The sequence below is a fragment of the Anopheles coustani genome, chromosome X (genome assembly GCF_943734705.1).
Source record: "Anopheles coustani chromosome X, idAnoCousDA_361_x.2, whole genome shotgun sequence".
NCBI lineage: Eukaryota > Metazoa > Arthropoda > Insecta > Diptera > Culicidae > Anopheles > Anopheles coustani.
Window position 1 is genome coordinate 8,061,438 of NC_071290.1, and position 22,757 is coordinate 8,084,194.

General features: G+C 47.8%; 1 protein-coding gene across 1 annotated transcript; it reads left to right on the top strand.

Annotated features, from left to right (window-relative positions):
• Nucleotides 1-1,786: 1,786 nt before the first annotated feature.
• Nucleotides 1,787-22,235, top strand: LOC131268990 (uncharacterized). The gene is made up of 8 exons (XM_058271300.1): nt 1,787-1,814; nt 4,020-4,262; nt 13,624-13,836; nt 13,914-14,555; nt 14,635-14,814; nt 15,622-17,161; nt 21,667-21,942; nt 22,016-22,235. The coding sequence occupies exons 1-8, from the start codon at nt 1,787-1,789 to the stop codon at nt 22,233-22,235; spliced, it is 3,342 nt and encodes a 1,113-aa protein (XP_058127283.1).
• The last annotated feature ends 522 nt before the right edge of the window (nt 22,236-22,757 follow it).

The following is a 22,757-nucleotide window of genomic DNA, read 5'->3' on the forward strand; positions in this document are numbered from 1 at the left end:
ACTTTTTAAACCATATTTGTTGAAATCAGTACAATATTCGCATCGCACTGCACTTCTTGATGTCCTTGTTGTTTGTTCGACAACTTTCACGCATCGAATGGTTACTAACTATCTTAAAGAATGATACAAAAATAGCAAAAGTACGTTTACAGTACGTTTCAAACGCTCGCTCTGTAAATTTACTAAAAGCTACGCGAAAAAGCATGACCACTTTGCTCTAATTTTAACGTATCATAGTTTTATTGTATTCGATTGTCAAAAATCCACCCAGTTATCGTTTCATTTGTTTATAATTTTTCTTTTTTTTTTCAATTTTGTTGACTTGTTTTGCGAACTTCTTGTTTAAGTTTCCCTCTTCTAACCTCTAACCCGTTTTGAAAATGAAGTCACACTCAATAACACGTTTAAAAAAAGACGTACTCAAAATCGGTTACCGTCCTACTGGAAAATGAATAAATCAATCGTTCGTTGGGAAAAATGTAATACTCTTATAGTTTTGGATTTACTTGTTGATTGATATGTTCTGGTGCGTTACAAGGTGTTTGAAATTATGTTTGAAAATCGTTTGCGTTTGTTCTGTTTATTTTCTACTAGTCTGTTGTTTAGTATAATTTTTTTCCACTGGTTGATTTATTTTGTTTAAGTTCACTCAACAGATTGCTTGGTGGAAACGATTGAGAATTGCGTCAACCGTTGCAATTCCTTCTTCCTCCGTCTCTCTCTCTTTCTCTTATTCTCTTTTTGGCGAATCCCTAAGAACCAAACATTTTGCTCCGGTGCGGCCGGTTTTCTTTGCATCCGGTTCCATCCTTCGCCCCACGAACGGGAGACGTGCAGAAAGGGGCATGGTGGGGCAACCGGGAAGCGGGAAACGATCAACAATCTCAACCCCGGCCAAGTGCGCACTCCTTGCGGTGCTTTCCCTACTTTCTCGTGTGGTGTTTTATTCATGTTGCCGTTCCTCTCTTCTCGCTTCGTTGTTTCGCCAGTTTTGTTTTGTTTCGCGACCTCACCGCACGCAAGTTCTGTGCCCCATTCCCCAATGACCTATGGCAAAGGTAGGGGGAGGGAGGGGAGCCCACAAGGCCCCTCCCCATCCAATCTTCGAACTACCCTCGGTTTGCACTCTCGCTTTCGACCGTGTGACTTTTTGCCCTTTTGTTCCCCGCACGGTTGGAGGGTTCGGCGAGTGGGTGGTGGTTTCCTGGGGGCGTTTTAGTTTTCCTCCCTTCCCCCCCCCCACCGCCCACCAACAACAACATTCCATCTGCTGGCGACCGAAACGATACGAAACACTTTTCCTCCATTGTTCGCCGAGATCGTGGAAAGCAGAGGAAGAAGCAGAAATTGTGAAGACGAAGAAGTCGCAAGATTGTGTACTCTATGCCACCGTCACTCTCACTTCTGCTCACCGGCACTCCACATACACACTCCACCCTGCGCTTCTGGTGCTGTCTCGGAAGACCTTTCCTCTTCGACTCTCCGGGTCGTTTCGCCAACGGTTCGCGGTGTCTTCGTTTCTTCTTCCCTTTGTCGGGCGAGGAGGGGATGGGGGGGGGGCACAGGGGTTTGTTGGTAACTTTCACTCGCTTCACTCGCAATGACAAAACAACCACCGCGAGCCGGGGTTCGTCTGACGTTCAACAGTTGAAAAAAGGGGCGGACAAAACAGTGGGAAACGGAGAGGGAAACAACAAAAGCATTATTAGGGCGCGTTTGTGTGTGTGTGTGTGTGTGCATGAAGGAACATTCTTCTTGCATGAGACACGGAGGACAGCACGGCAAGATGGAGAGCGGCATGAGTCAGCACAAGTGTATGCTATTGTCGCAATATGTTGCGAGCTGCAGCGAACCACGAAGCTTGCACTCTTCGTTTCGCAAGCATTATGCTGCACCATAAGCATATGGGCCCGAACATATGCATCCGTTAGGTGGAGACACCCTTCTCTCGTCCAAACTATAAGTGGCATCGGATGTACACGACGCTTTTGTAAAACACCCTTTAACAACCTGACTTTTCCGGGACAACAACATCTAAAAGATGGGTGACAGTCTTCGACACACCGTATCCCAACCAACCGGGACCTTTCGGGCTTAAACTCGTCCCACAGCCGATCTCAAACTAGTCCGTGATAGTTGACACTTAAAGAAACCAAATGACGCTCGAATCCAAAACAATCTGACGCAATGAACGCTCTGACGTAATGAACTTTAACCCAACACTCATGAAATAAAAAACACGCTGTCAGATTGCACGAATGTCGATCAATAAGTACTGATCAATAAGAGGAGATTAGAGGTATCAAATCCTTCCGTTTAGCTGTAATCCGTGTTGCGATGTGATGATAGAGATTTGTCCAAGTAAGGAACGATGAATGTAAGTTGTTAAAACGTCAGTTTCAACAACATACAATCGGACACCAGAACCGGAAACCATCGAACGATCTAATTCAGTGCACTATCTGATCGGGCGGAGAAACTACTTTACGCTTCATGTTGTGCACGAGCTGTCAAACGCAATATTTTTTGCGGTGTTTACATGCGCGAGTTTTTTTGACAGCGGGCCGTAGAAATTTGTTTCGACAGCTTTGCCGCTGTAGAAATGGATGTTGGCACTTTACCTACCGATTATTGGGCATTGACCGGAGTCCAACCTTGTAGAGGAAAGGACGATATCCAGGAATTGACATCCACAAACACAATACAGTTTTGCTTGAAGGGTTACGCTCCACCATTTAAGGTCATTATCAAATAATTCCAATGAAATTGTAATTAATGAACACCCTTTATATGAGTGGATGCGCTTCAACGCCCCTTACACCATCTCTCCACCCCCCCCATCCCTTTTTTACCTCTCTGGAAGACGCGAAGGAATTAACCGTTGCCCACTTCTTTTTCAACTTTTGGAAGTGCGGTCTACTCACACGCACACATGCCGCTTAAATTGGGGTCAACAATACGCCGCTTCCTGATCCGCCGGTTTCTCCGTTACGCTCTCCTATTCTCTCCTCCTCTCCAATTCCTTCCGCCGTCCGTCCATGGACCGTTTACACAAACAGACGTTTATTATGTTTATTTACTCGTTATCGGGTTTAGATTTTCGGGGTGGAAACCCTTGCTGGTGGAAATTTCTTCGGCATGTCAAGTGCGCCGAGGGGGGGGGGGGGGGGGGGGGGGAGGGGAGGGGTCCATGAACCGATCGAGTGGTCATGAATCGCGTGTGATTAATTACCAAAGGACGCCCATTTGATGGCCATCATTCGATCGGAACGGAACGCTTGTGTAATGTGTGCTTTTTTATGTGTGTGTGTGTGTGTTAGTGGAAGGAAAAATTATTAAAACGACACCCGAAACCCCATAACCATCTGCTGCCTGGGTTCGGTCGCTTTCCCACGGCTCGGAGAAAAAGCTTTCCTCCTGTCCGTGTTTTTCCGCAAAACAAAACAAGAATGTTCTTCGATGCGATGTTCGGTGGGATGCGGTGGAGAAAGTGGGAGAAAAGTGGGGTAAAGTGTGCAACAGATGGTTAATGTTCAATCCTCCCTCCCACCACCTCTCCCTGAATGGGAGTTCCGTAAAAAATTCTGCACGAAGAGTGAGAAAAAGGCAATAAATACCAAACAACACGCTTCAGAATATAAAATGCAAAAAAAAGAAACACACACACGAACAAAACAGGCAGCTCCACTTCCAGCGCGATGATTATGGAGTAGTCCGCCATCGTTGGCTCGTCTTCGTCGGAACAGGTCTTCGGGGTTTATGTTTTCCACGTGTTTTTTTCCATCTCTTTTACCGAGCGTTCGATTGGAATTCCACCTGATTCGAAATATGGGAAAAAAAGTGTAAACAGGAGGATCGGAGAGGATGTATGTAGGTCATCGGTGAGCGCGCTCTCGATGTTCTTCCACCTCCACCCTTCCCCCACCCGGCAACGAAGGCGGTGGTGGTGACAACATACCAGCTTCCGGTAAAGCATTGCAGCTCAGTTTCTAAGTTCTTCCCCTTTTTTTTCCAAACAGATGAAAACCCGACCCCGGCCAGCCTGGTGGCGGCTCCCGGCACAACGTCGGTCGGCCGGCCATCCGCCGGCGGTTGCCAGTTCCCGGGCGCGCCGGCCCACGGCAGCGTCATCTTCAGCGACGACGCACTCTCCAACAACACCGTCTGCACGTACTACTGCGAGCGGGGCTTCGAGCTGCTCGGCCCCTCCCGGCGCGTCTGCATGGACGGCCAGTGGATCCCGGAGGGCATTCCTTTCTGCGGTGAGTACCCTCGACCTCTCAACCTTGAACACGTGACTTTTTAAACTCTTTTTGTCCTCCCCCGTACTCTTCAAAACATTCTTCGATTAATCAGACAGCCCTTTAAGAATTTATAAATAAGACAAATGCGAAGGATTTCTTCCAAGCACCTTCAATTAGGTTATAGTTACGCTAGCTAGCGTTGATATAAACAGAGAAAACAAAAAGAAATTTAAAATATATTTCTCTACGATACTTTTTCGAACTGCATTTTCGAAAAATGAAGTAAAAACTGAACACAAAAACACCCAGAATCACTGGTGTTTTTCATTTATGTTTTTATCGGTTTTTGATGTTTGCTTTATGAACCTCATGCTAACATTCAATTTTGCAACTCATAAAAGAAACTTTTATCGAATTCTCATTGATTTTGATTTGTTAAAAAAAACACGGCATAATACCGTACGGTAGTTCCTGTGTTAAATTAAAAAAAACTACTCTAGTGAAATAAAAATCCACGTTAAATTGGTAATTTCTACAGGAAACATGTTTATCAGAACAAAACAGAAACATTCTTGACATGAAGTTTGATGTTTATGGAATCGAGAGCATTGGAAATGTATTCGAATACGTGGGAGTGGTTAATTTGTCTGCTGCTGTTGACATATTTTGGCATTCTTTTGACTCTTTACTGTTTTGATACTTGGTTGTTTTACAAGTTGTAACATTTTTCAAACAAAAAACGAACATTTCTTTTTTCAAATAGAAAAGTTCTAGAAAGCAAATACGAACGTGCTCATAAGAAACACAAATCTAAGTTTACGTTTACCTGAGAACTGTGAATTAGATTTCCAGTGTTAGTTTTTTGTTGTTACAACGTATGTTTTTATTTTTGTCTTGTGTTTTTTTTCGAAACTCCTGCATTAGAAAATTTGGAAAACATTCTTTCTGAATTTTAATATTTTTTTCTCATTTCTTGTGTACTTGTTTCCTGATTAAGGTAATGTAGTTCCGTTTAACCATCTAGTAAGATGAAAATAAGTGCTCATTGGTAAAACTTATTGCTTTGACTCTGCCTCGAATCTAAAACGGACTTTTCGTTTCGCCAAAAAGTGTTTGCAAGTAGTTCACAAATGAATTAGAGTTGTTTTGAAAATTAATTTCATTATAATCATGTTGAAAGCTTCTCTTGGTGACCGAAAAAGGTAAACTTGTTTCTTCTAACGGACATTACAGCTACGTTAGTACAAATTGGGTGCTCAATATGCGCTCAATAGAATCGATAATGTAGCAAATGGGAGTTATCAGAGCAAGCAAAACACATTAACTCATCTTATTCGGCATCGTTTCGGCAAGTTGATGCGTCGGTAAAAGGTCGGTTGGTGAAAATTTGCTAGCTCACTATCAACGCGTAGGAAATGTCCAATCGTAAACGGGCGGGCACCGCTTCCACTTCGCAAGGGGAGCAAGCGACGAACCCGAGGGTGAATGGTAAAAAAGACGGCCACTTTCTCTATTCCGCTCTCGTTTCTCCCATTCGGTTCCCCTCGCGCACGCTGGGGTGTCTTGGGCTGATGAACTTCAACGCGATGCCAATAAGCTTTCAATCCCCCTCGGCGGCACCGGGGGGAAGCTGGCAACACGGACCGCGGGACCGGGCGAAGATGATGATCATCACGAATGGAATGTAGAGTCCGGAGAAAGCGTCAGGCAGAAATCGCTACGACGCACCGCACTCACACAGTAAGGTGCACGATAAGGTCCTGCCTTTTTTTCTTCTTTATCGTTCGTTTTTGTTTTGGTTTCTCGAAGGCGTCCAGGCTCGATGGAAAGTGTCACGCGGCTGAAAGGTGTGTGTGTGTGCGTTACAGCGCCACGCACAGATCGTGAACGTGCGATTAGCCGATTCATTCATACCCTTACCGTTTAGCGCAGAATTTCAATTGAGTGAAATCCGAGCGGCTTTATGATTCCTCCACCTTTGGCGACTCTAATTTATCTCTAACTCGCAATGTCTTTCGATGACAGTTATAGACATGCATCTTTCATCCACAATTGTTTCGAATGGATTTAAAAATCTTTGGCAGTGATGAATCTTAACATCTTTTAATGAATGATTATTGAATCAGAAAGCAGAACAAACGACTTTCGTTCAATCCTCTTCGTAAATGTTTCCATAGCATCCTCCTACAGGTGGGAGGCAAGCAATAAAAAAGGGCTGTACAAACACTTTCCATTTTTTCTCCACCAACTCTCCCAAAAAGTGACATCGGCGTTCACGTGTCAACAGCAAAAAAAAATCGGAATTGCTAAACTTTCCCCGAAAGACAACAAACCAACAAAAAAAAAAGAAGAAAAAAAGAACGCCAACCATAACCTATATCCCGTTACCCCCGGGTCGGTGCGTTTCGGCTGATGTGTGTGTGTGTGTTTGTGTGCATATCCCAAAAACCGGTCAAGTGCTTGAACCTCACTTCCAATTTGGGGTGAGCGATAAATATGCATCATCCCCCGTACGCACAGACGAGTGATGCAGGAGGGTTGTGGGGGAGGGGGGAGAAGAGGGAGGAGTGAAACAAATAACCACCGATCGGCGCGGGGGCCAACCTCAATTTTGGCGATGGTGTTAGACTGACTACAAGTGGATGGCGGGTGGCAGGGTAGGGAAGAAGAAAGCGGCACAGTGGCGGATTCACATTACAGTCTCGTTTTGCTTGTTTGCCACCAAAAAAAAACAAAAAAAAAATTGGCTCATATTTGTTCGCTGCGAAATGGGGAGGGTTCGTCGCTTTTTTTCTCGAAAGCGCCCAAGTCTTTCGTTTTGGCAACCGATCGGTATTGCACTGCCCGAAAGGCGCATTATTTCCGCGTATGTTTGTGTGGGTGTGTAGTGGGTGTGTAGCACGTATGGTGCAGTGGCGGCTTACGTCATTCGAGCAACGGGAAGGCGAATAAAACAATATACACTGCGAGCAATGCGGATGCATTAACAAACCTTCATTGTGTGTGCGCGCGCCCTCCCGGTGGCGGAAGCACTACGCAGGAACACGTGGAAGTGTTCGGTGCGGTGCGGGAAACCTGTAAACCTCGGCTAGGGAAGGAAAAATCGAACCACGGCCAGCAACGCAACGGCAATTAAATTAAAAATTAAATTTCATTTAGATCGAACTGTTTTTCCATCGCCTCGGCCGTGACGTAAAGCGTAATGTGCGAGAAAGAGACGGAGGGGGGAAAGGAAAAGCACTCTGGCTTCGATTCGATTTGCCCTGATTCGTGCACACACTTGCCCGGGTTCGTCGCTTAACGGGAATCATCGCGCTGCGCGGTGGAAAAACGGGAAGGCGCTCGCGCGGAACCGCACGCCCGACGTCATAAAGCGAGCGAAGCATAAAGTGCGCACCGTTCGCTAGATGCAACCCCCCCTCCTGTTCCCCCCTTCCCTCCCTCCTGGTGGTGGTGGTGGGTGAAAGTGCGCTGCGCTAATTAGTTCCTCCTAAACTGGAGCATTCGCGCGTCCGGCCGCGTAAGCCTGTGCGCGTCTCTCGGTGACGGTTGCCTTTTCCATTCCTTCCGCCTTCCGGTCGAGGGGGGGGGGGGGGGGAGAGGAGAGTGAGAGCTTTTCCTGCAGCCGGAATAATGATGACGAACCAGGAAAACTTGTCCGTGCGCATTTCAGACAGCCTAAGTTTCCTTCATTCCATATTCAATCGAACGTTTTCCATTTGAAGCATTCCAAAAAAAATAAAAACGAACTCAATCTCGATCGTCCGACAATTAACACGTTGACTGCCATGTCACCCAACAGTGGGTGACAGCAAAACTCAGTTCTAAAAAGTTTTTGACCCATTAATAAATGAAAATGCATTTAAAAAAAATTAGAGTAATATTTAAAATCAATTCTTTGGGAAGCTAAGCTTTTGCTTAGCCTTCAAAAATCGCTGGTTTAATAAATGTTATAAACAAATTATATTATAAAAGATTGTTCTAAAAAAGTGTGCTAAAAACGCTTGGCAGTCAACGTGTTAAAGGGGCTGGACAGATTTCGTACAAAATTTTGAAAATTGTAATATATTCGAGTTCTTATTTTAAAACGCTTACATTCGCCACCATTATTGCAGTTAGTTTGTCTGATAGTTTTCTAAAAAAGTTTTCACAGTAGAGCGCATCTGCATTAATAATTACGACAAAAAACTGCTCGCGTCCTACTAAACAAAATGGTAAATTGTAGATGTGATCCAATTAATCACCAAAAGCAATTTATAAAAAAGTATATTTATATCGAAGCCGTTGAAAACTATTGTTAAGCAAATGATATCCCATACACGCATGCAGTAGAAAGAAACTAGTAAGAAAAAAAAAAGACAACTGATTGCAAAGTCTCCCAATAACTACCACCGGCTTAAATTATGAAGCAGAACAAATTAATTAATCAATGTGTTGATTTATTTGAAATGTATACCAATAGTTAGCTCACAAGAATATTTATATATATATGTTTTAAAACAGTGTATTATTATATTGGAAAAATTAAGCAAAAAAAGTTTAGCTACATATTTCACGTAGCTTACGTAGTTCTGCATTACAACTCCCTTGGGATCTTTTTTTTTGTATGACAATAAATGTTTGCTTTCGAACCAAAGAAACTGCATGCATTACAAAATATTGCTGTGATATTGTCTAGCTCATTTAAAAGTTTGCAAAAGTGCAAGAACAGCAGAGAAGTTGGGAGGAGAACACTACTGGAGAACTAAGTACAATTGAGAGCTGATTAGTTGGAGATAATATTTTTTTGAAATGTTTATGGTTTTAACACGTTTAACATTTTTTGTTGGACTTCCACTAGAGAATTTCTTATAAATACGGTTTTTTCATCCAAAACAATATTGAGGAAGTGAAGAGAATCTAATCCGAATGTGATCAAGACGCCGGTCAACTAAAGCTTACCGTTGACTGCAAAACGTTTTTAGTACATTCTTTTAGTACAATTTTTTTAAATAAAATTTGTTTATAACATTTGTCAAACCTACGGTTTTCGAAGACCAAGCGAAGACTTAACTTCCTGAAGTATTTGTTTTTAATATTACTGTAGTTTTTATGTTGAATTTTCATTTATTTACGCGTCGAAAACTTTTTAGAACTTATTGCTGCTGTTACTCACTTTCGGGTGACATGGCAGTCAACTATTTTAGAGCAGGGATAGGAATACTAAGAGTGGGTTAGGTTTAGAGTACGTATTGTATTATGTAAAATTTACATAACTCCATCAACGTTGCACAACTCCACCTTGACGGATAGATTTATTTTCGTCGTACAGCGTTCGATATGGAGTTGTTTTGGTCGATTGAGCCAAGATTAGGCGTACCAGGGTTCGATTTCACGGACCCCATCGACCGGCCCGAAACACCGGAATGCCGTGACACTCGCCGGCCCCTCGGAGGGCCCTTTCCGAACGATGGCTCGGCCCGGGAACGCATCCGGCCGGGAAATACTCGACCGTTTTGGTTTCGGGCGTCATCGACTCTACGGTAATTTATCGCCAATTTCAAACCGGCGCGTCTGCCTTTCGGTACGTCGACAATGTGTCACTTGTGTTGCCGGGGAACTTACCTCCAAGCACCGTACATTTAATTAGCTTATCTCTGCCGGCCAGCATCGCTTCGATCCGGCCGCGGGAAACAATCAAACCGTCGAAAATAACTGAATTTTGCCCGCCTGATGCCCCGTTTAGAGGAGCGCCGTGGTGCCGGACTATATGGAGCGAATCCCCGTTAAAAAGATACGGACATCGAGGGAAACACACTTAGCCACACACACATACACACACATACACACACAGACCCACATGGGAGGCAAAGGCAGGAAAGTAAAGTACATGAAAACACAACAACAGAAAAACAGATATTGCCCGACCACGAACTGTTCATCATCCCGTTCATGTGCCGCGGGCTAGGTGTTGCCCGCTTCCGTTATGTTTCTCCCCCTCACCACACCACACCGGCCCCGCACGCTCCCGCCTTCCGGCATTCCACCGAAAGAAAGATTTATTCCGTTTGTGAGGTGTTTTTTAATAAATTATTATATTACTATCGTATGCTGATCACGGCCACGTCAGGGTGTTTTTTTTTCCTTCGTTCCGTTTTGTTTTTGTTTGTTGCATTTCCCGCACCGCAAAGGGTATGCCGCACGGTGGGATCAGTGGGTGGACATTTCATTCGGAAAATAGGAACTCAAAATAAATGTTCTTGTTGGTAGTTCAGTGGTCTTTTCGCAGAATCTAGCTTTCCGCTGGATTACGACTTGGAAAATACCCTTGATTTTCATTCTCAAAATGAATTGAGTATGAGTACTCAGATTTGTTTAGCTTTAAACATGTCCCAAGCCTCTTTTCGTGACTCTCTGCGTTTGCGTTTTTCCTAATTTTGTAATATACTTCATAAGTGTTCGTGTAGACAAACAATGTCCGATGGACCTAATAAACAATAAACAACGATTATAAAACAATTAACACGTTAACTGCCAAGCGTTTTTAGTACACTTTTTTAGTACAATCTTTTTTAATATAAGTTTTTTACAACATTTATTAAACCAACGATTTTTGACGGCTGAGCAAAAAGTTAGGTTCTCCAAGAATTGATATAAAATATTACTATAATTTATATGTTGCTTTTTCATTTATTTATGGATCAAAAACATCTTAGAACTGAATTTTGCTGTCACCCACTTTTGGGTGACATTTAGCTTCGTGTAAGTTAGAACAGAAAACTGAATGCCAATAGGAAACAGATTTTTCATATATAACTTTTAACACGTTGACTGCCAAGCGTTTTTTTTTAGCACACTTTTTAGAACAATCTTTTTTCATTTAATTTGCTCATAAAATTTTATTAAACCAACGATTTTTGACGGCTGAGCAAAAAGTTAGCTTCTCCAAGAAGTGATATAAAATATTACTATAATTTTTATGTTACATTTTCATTTATTTATGGATCAAACCCTTTTTAGAACTGAATTTTGCTGTCACCCACTTTTGGGTGACATTTTTGGGTGACATTTAGCTTCGTGTAAGTTAGAACAGAAAACGGAATGCCAATAGGAAACAGATTTTTCATATATCACTTTTAATGGCAAGTAGTTAAGCTGTAGACTAATACGTTGAATAAATAAACAGTTGTATTACTTTTATTAATTTACTTGTGCCTCAGTGAAGTGAATAAATACTTTTGCCGTTTGTTGTCCGCCCACTTCGTACCACTGTGCGCCACACTCTACTCAGCTCGCCCCTCGGGGCCAATTACGCCCGCGGGAGTGGCGGAAAGGGACGGGGTGGGTGGGGGAGGGGGGAATAACCACCGATATAAGTTAGAAATTAGCCAGCTCCAGCCAGAATCAGCCGGGATTGGAGAGAAATTGCCAAGTGGCACACGGTAATGACCGAAGCAGATGGTACGTGAGTGCAGATGCCGGCGCGGGGGGGGGGGGGGGGAAGGGATGGTGGCAGAGGGGAAAATTCTCGATAAAAGCCACACACAAAAACACAACATAACAGCTTACTCACCTTCTTCAACCCGCTTGTGGTCAATGAAGCAGAAAGAAAACGGGGGGGGGGGGGGGGGGGGGGAAGAAGCGCAAGGTAAAGAAAGCCGAAACAAGGTGTTCGGTTCGCTAATAGAGCATCGCACCTTCCGATCGCCGATCTTCGCAGGTTCGATTTTTCCCAAGTTTCCCCCCGGGCGTATCAACCACCGTTAGGTGGGAAAGGGAGGTGGGGGGAATGGATCTACCCCGTCGGTGGATCAAGTGGAAACATACCAAACACGGCACGAAACGAAATAAAAAACTAAAACCTCAAGAGTCCTCCTTTTGATAAGGTAACCACCCAGGGCTGGCTCTTATTTTGGGTAACGTTCATCACCGCGAGACATCGTGATAATGGGCGGGTTTCCGATGGAGGGATGATTAATGGAGCTCTGGCCACCGGACCTCTAGACACTCATCCGAGCAAAACCTTTCAACTTGTTGGAGGTTAGGTTTTCCGGAGAACCCCTTCAGCACTTCAGATGGACCACCACACCTGCACCAACCAAAAAAGGGGGAAACACCGCCATTAGTAGGCCACAACATACCACGGAGCCGTGGGATATAGACAGCGTGCGCGTAAACCGGTACCGACCCTCTCGAGGAGGCGGCGGCGGAATTGAATGGTCATCAAGCACCGTTCAATCAACGCGCGATTAGGAATTGACTTTGTTGTTGCTGCTGTGGATAGCAGCCATTATCCCCGCGGATCATATTTGTTATCCAGCGTAACGTATCTGTTACTCCGCGGGTCCGCTGCTGCTCGATGCTAGATGGCGTCCGCCTTATCCGACCTACTAACTATTGCGCTTCCGAGCGTGAGTTTCATGTTTGTTTTCGGGGCGAATGAAAGTGCGCCGAGAAGTGGATTAAGGAACGGATCTTTTTTTTGGAATGGCCGGGAAGCGGGTCAAAGGGAGTTTTTGGAGCAAAGGGCAAGAAAAAGAGAGAGGGAGGGCGTCCCGTTATCGTGGAGGGTTGCGGGCCCCAATCCTGTCCGGATGATAGTGGATAAGGGTTTGACCCCGATCGGTGGACAAAGTACTTAGCGATTGGTTACGGCCAGGAATGCCGTTATGGGTTGGCTACCAAGAGGATAATTGTGCCCTGAACACTCGCTAACGGACTTAACAGTACATACTGATTGCTCGGACGATTGAAGAGGTCACGGGTTTTCAGGGTGTCAATTCTGAAACATGCATGTCTCTGAATGTCTGAGGACTTTCGGGAATCAGAAGCTCTTGTCTCACGGACAGTAACAGTAAGAGTTCAGGGTTCGTCTGAGTCAATTCTGAAACATGCATGTCTCCGAATGTCTGAGGACTTTCGGGAATCAGAAGTTCTTGCCTCATGAACAGTAAGAGTTCAGGGGTCCTCCGCGTGTCAATTCTGAAACATGCAGTTGTAAATGTCGGAGAACTTGCTGGAATCACGAGTTCTTGCCTCATGGACAGTAACAGTAAGAGTTCAGGGGTCCTCCGCGTGTCAATTCTGACACATGCATGTCTCTGAATGTCTGAGGACTTGCTGGAATCACGAGTTCTTGCCTCACGGACAGTAACAGTAAGAGTTCAGGGCTCCTCCGCGTGTCAATTCTGAAACATGCAGTTGTAAATGTCTGAGGACTTCCTGGAATCACGAGTTCTTGCCTCACGGACAGTAACAGTAAGAGTTCCGGGCTCCTCCGCGTGTCAATTCTGAATCATGCATGTCGCTGAATGTCTGAGGACTTGCTGGAATCAGGAGTTCAACTAGTAATTTTCCAGTGACCTCTCTTCTAACGTTCGTGCTCTTTCTCCCGTTGCAGTGTTGAACGTTGCAGCCGGCAAGGCACCGATGCAGATCTCGACCGAAGGCTCGGGTATCCCGCAGAAGGCGATCGACGGCTCAACGTCGGCGTTCTTCTCCCCGGACACCTGCTCGCTGACCAAACCGGAGCGTGTGCCCTGGTGGTACGTGAACCTGCTCGAGCCCTACATGGTGCAGCTGGTGCGCCTGGACTTTGGCAAGTCCTGCTGTGGTAAGTGAACTCCTGGCAGTATCTCCGCACTCAGTGCCTGGGTAGACTTCAACATCTCGATCCGGTGTTCCCTGCAGGCAATGGAAAACCGGCGACCATAGTGGTGCGCGTGGGTAACAACAGGCCGGATCTGGGGACGAACCCGGTATGCAATCGGTTCACCGGCACACTCGAGGAGGGCCAGCCGCTCTTCCTGCCCTGCAACCCGCCGATGCCGGGTGCGTTCGTCTCGGTGCACCTGGAAACCAGCGCCCCGAGCCAGCTGTCCATCTGCGAGGCTTTCGTCTACACCGACCAGGCACTTCCGATTGAGCGATGCCCGGCCTTCCGCGACCAGCCGCCCGGTGCGTCCGCCTCATACAACGGCAAGTGCTACATCTTCTACAGCCGACAGCCGGCTACCCTGCCGAACGCACTCGCCTTCTGCCGAGCGCGCGGAGGCACCCTCATCAACGAGAGCAACCCGGCCCTGCAGGGCTTCATCAGCTGGGAGCTGTGGAGGCGCCACCGGAGCGACACCTCGTCGCAGTACTGGATGGGAGCGGTGCGGGACGCGCAGGACCGCAACACCTGGAAGTGGATCGGCGGCGAGGAGGTGTCGGTGTCGTTCTGGAACCTGCCCGGCGGCGACGAGGACTGCGCGCGCTACGACGGCTCCAAGGGATGGCTGTGGAGTGACACCAACTGCAACACGCCGCTCAACTTCATCTGCCAGCATCGTAAGTCGCCACTTGCCCATACTCACTGCTTCTGCACGATATACCATACCCTCTTCCGCGTCCGTCCTTCCATTTCCAGAGCCAAAGGCATGCGGACGACCGGAACAGCCACCCAACTCGACCATGGTGGCCCCGAAGGGCTTCGACGTGGGCGCTGTAGTCGTGTACAGCTGCGACGAGGGCCATCTGCTGGTGGGACCGCAGCAGCGCACCTGCCTAGAGACCGGCTTCTACAACGAGTTCCCACCGGTGTGCAAGTGTAAGTCCCATTTCTCCCATCTCAGTGCCGATATCAACAGGTTGGGTTAATCTCTCACGTTAAGGCTATTTTCAGCCTTTAAATAGTTTTCTAACAACGTTTTGTAGGTTTACTCCTAAAACTGTTTTATCACAGCATTTATTTTTACTTTTGAGGTGAGATTTAGCGATATAGCATTGAGATCATTGTTAGACCCACTTTATGTTACTTGGATGATTTCTCTGGACTACGAGACTACAATAGAGATCCTAAGGTGAAGTACTGGTATTTCAACAAAGTACTGAATTGCAAACTCACCTACTCAGACGACTTATGACATTTTATGTCTCAGATGACTCCGAATCTTTGGTGAAATGACTAAGCTACTGGATTTAGCAAGTCACATTAACGAACGTGTTTGGTGAGCCACTAACTTGTTGTAGGGAGGTGGTTCAGAACTCAACGAGATGAGCAGAAGGCAGGGACCGCTGCTATTGCGTATCAGCTCCCCGGACCGTTAGACCGTTGATGTCAACTCACTAGAGTTGAGTAATTCCGAATCAGGTTCATGAATCGCTTTGCTTCGTTTTTGAGATTCATGAATCTTTCAAAGAGAGATTCATGAGTACCAAAGATTAATACATACATGATTAATAGCCTCCTGGATTAGGGTTTCCAAAGATTCATCGACGCTTTTGAGATACGAATCCCTAAAGATTCATGAGATTCAATCAGAATAGATCGTCGATGAATGATTCTCGCCTGAAGATTCATACAGTACGACAGTACAACTAACTCTTGTGCACTTGTTCTCATTGACGCTGATAGACATCGAGTGTGGTTTGCCGGCATCGATCCCGCACGGGTACTACGATCTGATCAACGGAACCGTCGGCTATCTCAGCACGGTGATGTACCGGTGCGCCGAGGGCTACGAGATGGTGGGCCGCGCTGTGCTGACCTGCGACATCGACGAGCGCTGGAACGGTCCGCCGCCGCGCTGCGAGCTCATCGAGTGTGACCCACTGCCGACGCTGTTCGCCAACGGAGTCATCGTCGCGCCCAACCAGACGGTGTACGGCTCTCGGGCGGAGGTACTCTGCAACCGTGGCTTCGTGCCGGACGGCGAGCCGGAGCTACTGTGCACCGCGACCGGCCAGTGGAGCCACACGCTGCCCAAATGCATACCGGACCCGGCCGCGCCCGGCCCTGTCACCGTGCGTCCCACCCTCGCTCCCGCCAGCACGACGCTGGTCCCGCAGACCACGTCCGCCGCGTCACGACGACCCGCACCAACCGCTGGAGGGCGTCGTCCGGCGCCAGGTGTGACGGCAACGACCGCAACCACCGCCCGGCCCCCGACCACGGTGCGCCCTATCCTCAGCTTCAGCACGACCGGCAGCGGCCAGGCTCAGGTGCCCTCCGAGTCGCCCATCAGCAGCATCGAGATCGATGACGGTACGGACGGGGAGACGGGTTACTTCCGCCCGACGCGGATCGACGCCGACGACTTGTACTACCGCGAACATAACCTCTACGACGACGACGACGACGACGGGGACGAGAACGCCGCGACCGATCACCGCAACCCTAACCTCAACAACAACCACGACGACGACGATGACGCGAACGTTCCGACCTTTGACGAAGACTTTGACAGCCTCGAGGGCTACTTCATCGGCACTAACGAAGACTACTCTCTTCCACCTCCACCTCCAGAAGTGCGTCCCGGAAGTGTGCGCGAAGAGGCGGCCCGTCCGCCCTACCGCCCGCTGCAGCCCTCCGTCGTCGTCCTGCCGAACGGCGCCTCGGACGGCCAGCGGCCGAAGCTGCCGGCCTCCCCCAGCCCCACCACCACCAGCCCGGTGAGTGTCACGCCACCGTCCCCACTGCCCCCGCACACCTACCGTCCGACCGCAGGGCGCCGTCCCGCCGCCGGTACGCCGTCGACGACCACGACCACGACCTCCACCAGCAGCACCACTCTGCCGCCCGCGCCGTCGACGACGCGTGGCCGCACACCGCCCAAGCCGCACGACCCGCTGGACATCCACCCGCAGGACAACGAGATCGCCGGCAGCGTCAACATCCAGTACGATCAGGCGCCCAAGGTGAACGTACCGTTCGCCGTCGACCCGTCCGAAGGGGCGGCCGGAGTGACCGGCGCCGACGGGCTCGTGCCGGGTGGGGGCGGCGCCGCCGGTGCAGGCGGTGCCGGGGGAGCGGGGCTCGGGGGAGCCGCCGCCGGCGACCGAAAGGAGTCGAAGAACGCCAAGCTGAACCTCGGCGCCATTGTGGCGCTCGGTGCGTTCGGTGGGTTCGTGTTCCTGGCCGCCGTCATCACCACCATCGTGATCGTCGTCCGAAGGTGATTACCGACCTGCCTTGTCCTACATGCCTTGCCCCCCCTCTCTCTCTCTCTCTCTCTCTCTCTCTCTATGTTTGTTGTGCGTGGTTGTGTACTGGACACCCGTTGGGTCTCACCCGCTCTTCTTCACCAGACGTTGCATGCGCCCCATGGCTTGTCTATGTTGTTGCTCACACGTATACACCACACACACACACACACACACGCGCGCGCGCGCGATTTCTTTTCACGAACTCCAACAACTCCGGACTTAAAGTCCATCCTTTCTACCGACTCGCCGACATACAACTTCTTGCATGCTCCCCCTCACAATACCTACACATGCACAACCAGTCATACACGCACACACGCACACGCACACACACACACACGTACTCTAACAAAACGATTTGAGCCTTTTTCGTCACCTGTGTTAAACGAGAGAAAGGAACGGTTAGCTGGTGTTATTTCATGCCGCTTCATTAACCACACACACACACACATACACACACTCACTTGCCTGCTTCTACGCTCGTTGCTAGCTGGTTAAAAGCTGCTGAAGGAGATGGATTCGATAGAAGGACACAATATTGTGCATTACGGAATTTTAAGATAGGATTCTTCCCTAAAAAGCTTTAGTTAATTAGCTTTCCACCACGATATGCATGGATGAGTGATGAGTCCTCATTGTGACTAAGAAGTTCTTCTGGGATTCAAATCATTAGTAAGAGTTAGAGTTATAAATCATCAAGGAGTTCAAAAACTAATTGGAACATCATGATGCTTTTAAAATTGTTCAATCAGATTCAAAAATCCATTGAGAGGTTTAGTAATCAAAGTTTTGACAGATGGAATTCACGAGAGCTGGTTCTAATTCGGGGATATATGAGAGACGAAATTTTATATATGAGAGACTGTTTCATTCACTTTTTTAGTAGCGAATTGCGAGTTATGAACTCCTCATACAAAAACAAATAGCACTTCTGTTTTTTTTTACCAGTCGTTCCCAAGGAACGATGTGTTTCGCCAGTATCCTGAGTGTGACTAACGCTTCTACATCGTACCCCGAAAGGCGCTTTAAGGCAGCTTCTTGCTCTAGCATCCTCACAAATCACACTTCGCAGTGAGACGTCGTCAAACGACGCTGCAAATGTTGTACAAAACACTTACACACACACACACGCTCTCACACAAGCGCATAAAAACGCAGCTTGAGACTCCCATTCCTTCGCAGATATACTAAATGGCGACCGACACAGTAATAACCATCTTTTTTCCCAACGATTTTATTTCTCTTTCTCTTCTCGTCTTCAACGCAACACGACGCCGAACCGCTTCCCTGTCCGGAACGAAACATACATATTCACACGTACATACACAAACATACAAATACACACACAAACACACACACACATATCCACTCCTTTGGGGAATATATGCCCAACACGCAACTGAAAACAAACACTAAAACAATCCCAACAAAACGTACATCGATTAATTTGTCCAAACTCGGCGTAGGATGAATACCATCTACACTACGGCAAGAGCTCACAAGAAGAACACCTTTTCCTACTCGTAAGCCTTGCGTTAGGGTTCAGCGGAAAAAAACAGGCGAAAAGACTCAAAAACGAAAGAAAGAAAGAAAGGCAAAAGCAAACAGGCACGATTTTGTGTGTACTTAAGCTATTTATTTGAATTATTTAACTATTATTTAACTTTGCAAATGGGAGATGAAACCAGTATAGACATTAAGGCAACTCGCAGGAAGGAAATCCGGAACGTCCGCGAAATTGTCAACTGCTAGGACATGACGTATCATGCCGCACCCAATTAACAGCATTTTATAGAATACGTAGATAATGCATCAGACACGCCATCTAAATCCCCCTCTCGACGGTTACACAGCGACGGCAGAGAGATGGAGATGATCTGACAACCTTCCCCTTCTTCCGCACACAAGCTCTAACAGGACTTGAGCGGCGCAGGCTCAGAGATATCAGACTCCTGGCTTCTTCCTCTTTTACCTTGCCAAAACCCTTTGCAAATTCTCGATCGAGTGGAGGATCAAAGAGATAGAGGTTGTTGTTTTACTGCATATGCCAACCAGTGAAACGTCCCGCGAACAATGGCGAACAGTATGAAGCATTGGAGGAACGAGGAGTTCGTAGAGTTCACACTATATTGCCCCCCATATATCCCTCCCCTTCCTTTGACGAGTGACGAGGTTCTTTTCGAAGTCGGAGGGGGCGTCGCGGAGGAGGCGGAAGCGGAAAAGGAGGAAGCGAAAGGAGTAAAAGTGGCCGGTGATGGTGTGGTTGTGGTTGTGCTAGTGGTGCTCTTTCCCTTACAAAACCAAACAAAACAAAACACGAACGAAAAACATCCGACGAGCAAGATGTCAACCGTGTACTTAGCGAAGCGAACCACCACACAGACGCGGTGACGCGAAATGGAGGTAGTAGTAGTTGGACCAGGTGCCAGCACCAAAGCCACCTGATCTTCCACACACGCCTGCAAACGTAACGGGATCGGATGATCTGGAAGCTGTGAGCACCTCGGTTTGGTAGTGTGTTCGGTGACAACAGGGTGATGGAGTGAAGTAATATCGACGCATGACGACTACTACCAGTGGAAATGGCTCTAGCAACCGCTAGTACATCGGCTCGAGATGAAGGAAACATCAGCGTCAGCTATAACTACTGCTTCCACTCCTAATGCTTTACAACTACTACTCCTCCTCCTCTTACTACTACCACTACTACTACTACTACTACTATTACTACTACTTCTACCGTTGCTATCATTGCTATTACTCTTCCTACTACCACTATGATCGTACTACCAGCATCGCTCGTATTACCTTCATACTAGCTTCACTTGCTACTAAACCTCAACCAAGCTCAGCAAAAAGTGCCATAACCACAAGGCCAGTTGGTAACACACCTGCAGCGACAACAAAAGAGCATTAAAACAAACAGATCGAAACAAAACACCGCAAGCGATCGGCATTCCCGTGCCAAAGCGGCGCCTATACAACGATACGCGCATATTACAGTACATACATTACAATTACTAACGTACCATCCAACCATCCAACAAACCAACCAACCAAACAACCAACCAACCAACCAAAAACAAAAACGGCCCAACCAACAATACCATAACCGTTAAACAAGCAAACAAAAATGTAAGAGCCCATTTATTTGTCACCTGTTTGTGTTTCTTCTTTTTTTTTGTTCTTCTCTCGTTTCACTCGCTTCCCTCTATGGTGTACCACTTCTCTACCACTATTCCTTCCATCCTTTCTTTATGTTTGTTTTGTTTCCGTTTTGCCTCGCTTTCATTTCCTTTTGGTTTTGTTTTGTTTGTTTTCTTTTTTCCTTTACGTTTCCTTTCGAATACGTTTTGTTCTTTGGCCGCTTAAAGAAAACCCTATTCTACCAGCGTAGGTGGAAGGAAACCAAGGCTTAGAAAAGAAAACAAAAACTGGTTAGAAACACCAAACTGCATCTCGCTTCCATCCTGTTCCAGCGCACCACCATCATACCCACCGCTAGCAAGCAAACACAATAAAATAAAGTAAAAAAGCAAAAACCAAATCACTGCCGCCACCAACCACCAACCACCAACCAACCATCACCATTTCGCAAAACTTAAGAGCAACAAAGCTTTCCACTCTCCATACAGATTTCCATCCAGCTTCTCCTGCGAACTTTTTGTGATTTGCCTCCTGTCGCCTTGTGGATCGTTCGATCTAGTTCTTCTGTGGGTAGATTGTAGCTGTAAGACCTGATCTCACTTGCACCCGCGTTGGCTCTGCGCTTCTGGTTGCCTTTGTGTGCTTTGTCCTGTCTTGTTGGAGTCCTGAAAGGCTTTCTTCATATATATCTTCTAACCTCTCTCTCTCTCTGTCTTTCTCTCCCTCGCTTTGTCTACTGTCATCTGTTTGGATGGCCAGTTTTCCTAGACCTTCCCCCGAGTATGAAAAGAGCCGTCAAATTGTAGAGGATTTCTCCTAGAGCTTTGCTGTCCACTTATTTGGATTTCTCTCCTCTGCATCTGGAGGACCTCTAAAGACACTATTGCTGCGCTCGTAAAGCGGATAACCGGTCAATGACAGTGTGTGCGGGTGCTCTTCAGAGGCTATGCCACCTATTCTCTCCTCCTTGGGCTCCTTTTTGACAGTTCAATTCTCGCTTTCCCTGCTCTGGTGCAAGCTCATTCATGATCGCTATCTTGTCCACACTGTCAACGTGCTGCTGGGAGCACTCACTGTCGCACGATGTTCTGGGAGGGTTGGCGCGGGTGGTTAGTAGGCAGCTGGAACAGGATAGGAGACTGAGGCCGGTCTAAGGGACGGGGACTCAACCCCACACGCTCACGCCAGATAGTACACTACTCTCCTCTCGTGTTTGACTTTTGTAGAAAACAGAAAGCCACTCCCCACACTTTCCTCGCGAGCTCAACCGTACGTCTTTAACACCAGTCTTGATCGTCTTTTCTCTTCCGACTCGTGGCACGCGCAGGAATCGGAGCACAAACCAGCACTACCGTCACCGGGCGTCGCCGGACTGCAACACGGTCGCGTCCTTCTCCAGCTCGAGCTCGGAGTCGCGGAACGGGCTGAACCGCTACTACCGGCAGGCGTGGGAGAACCTGCACGAGTCGGCCTCCAAGAGCCACAGCCACAGCGGACACTCGGGCCTGAAGCGAAAGGAAACGATGGACGCGCCCTCGGTCAACCGGTCGCGGTCACGCGAGAACCTCGACCAAGCCGGCGGACGGCCACGCGACCTTGACAGGTAGGTTTGTTTTGGCGCTCCCACCCCGCTCGGCACTCGACGGCACTCAGCTGCTCAGGTTCTTTACCGACAGGTCACGCGAGAACCTGTCGTCGGCGCGCAGCCGGGACTACGGGCGGGACAGCATGGCCCTGCGGGACGGCTCCGAGATGGTCGTGTCGGACGTGTGCGTGAAGGGCGAGAAGAAGCGCCACCATCACCACCATCACAAGAGCAGCCACCGGAACGATTTCCGCGAGCCGAACATCCTCGGTAGCAACGGCAACGGACGGCGGGAGCATCGCCACTACTGACGCGCTCACCGTATGATCATCACCGTTCGCATCAACGAGGACAGGAGCTGGTAGTAGCTGGTAGAAGGCCCTGGACCGTCACTACCGTTACCTACCGTTACACACCGGAGGCGATCTTCAGCTGCCAAAAACCGCAAACACTCAGACAACGCCCTTCCTGCACCACCAAAACCCCACATGCAGCTAGAAACTTACCCTCTGCTGCATGTGTTCCTCTTGTTTCCCATGACACACACACACACACACACATACAAATATTTATTGCTCCATTTTTGCTTGCGCCACCGGAACGCAGTGTGCAGTCGAAATCATCTTGACCGCGTCTAAGGCGAACCTGGCGGCCCTCTCCTAGTTCTCCCTCTCAAGGATAGGACAGGAGCACCACCTGCTAGTGTTACACCCGCTAGAGCCGGTTGACATGCTTTCTACTACTTCGCACCGCTGGGACACTCACGGTGGCTGTGTGCTCTTCACTGTTATGACGCTGACGTTGACATTTTTTCTTTTTCCAAAAACAACCAA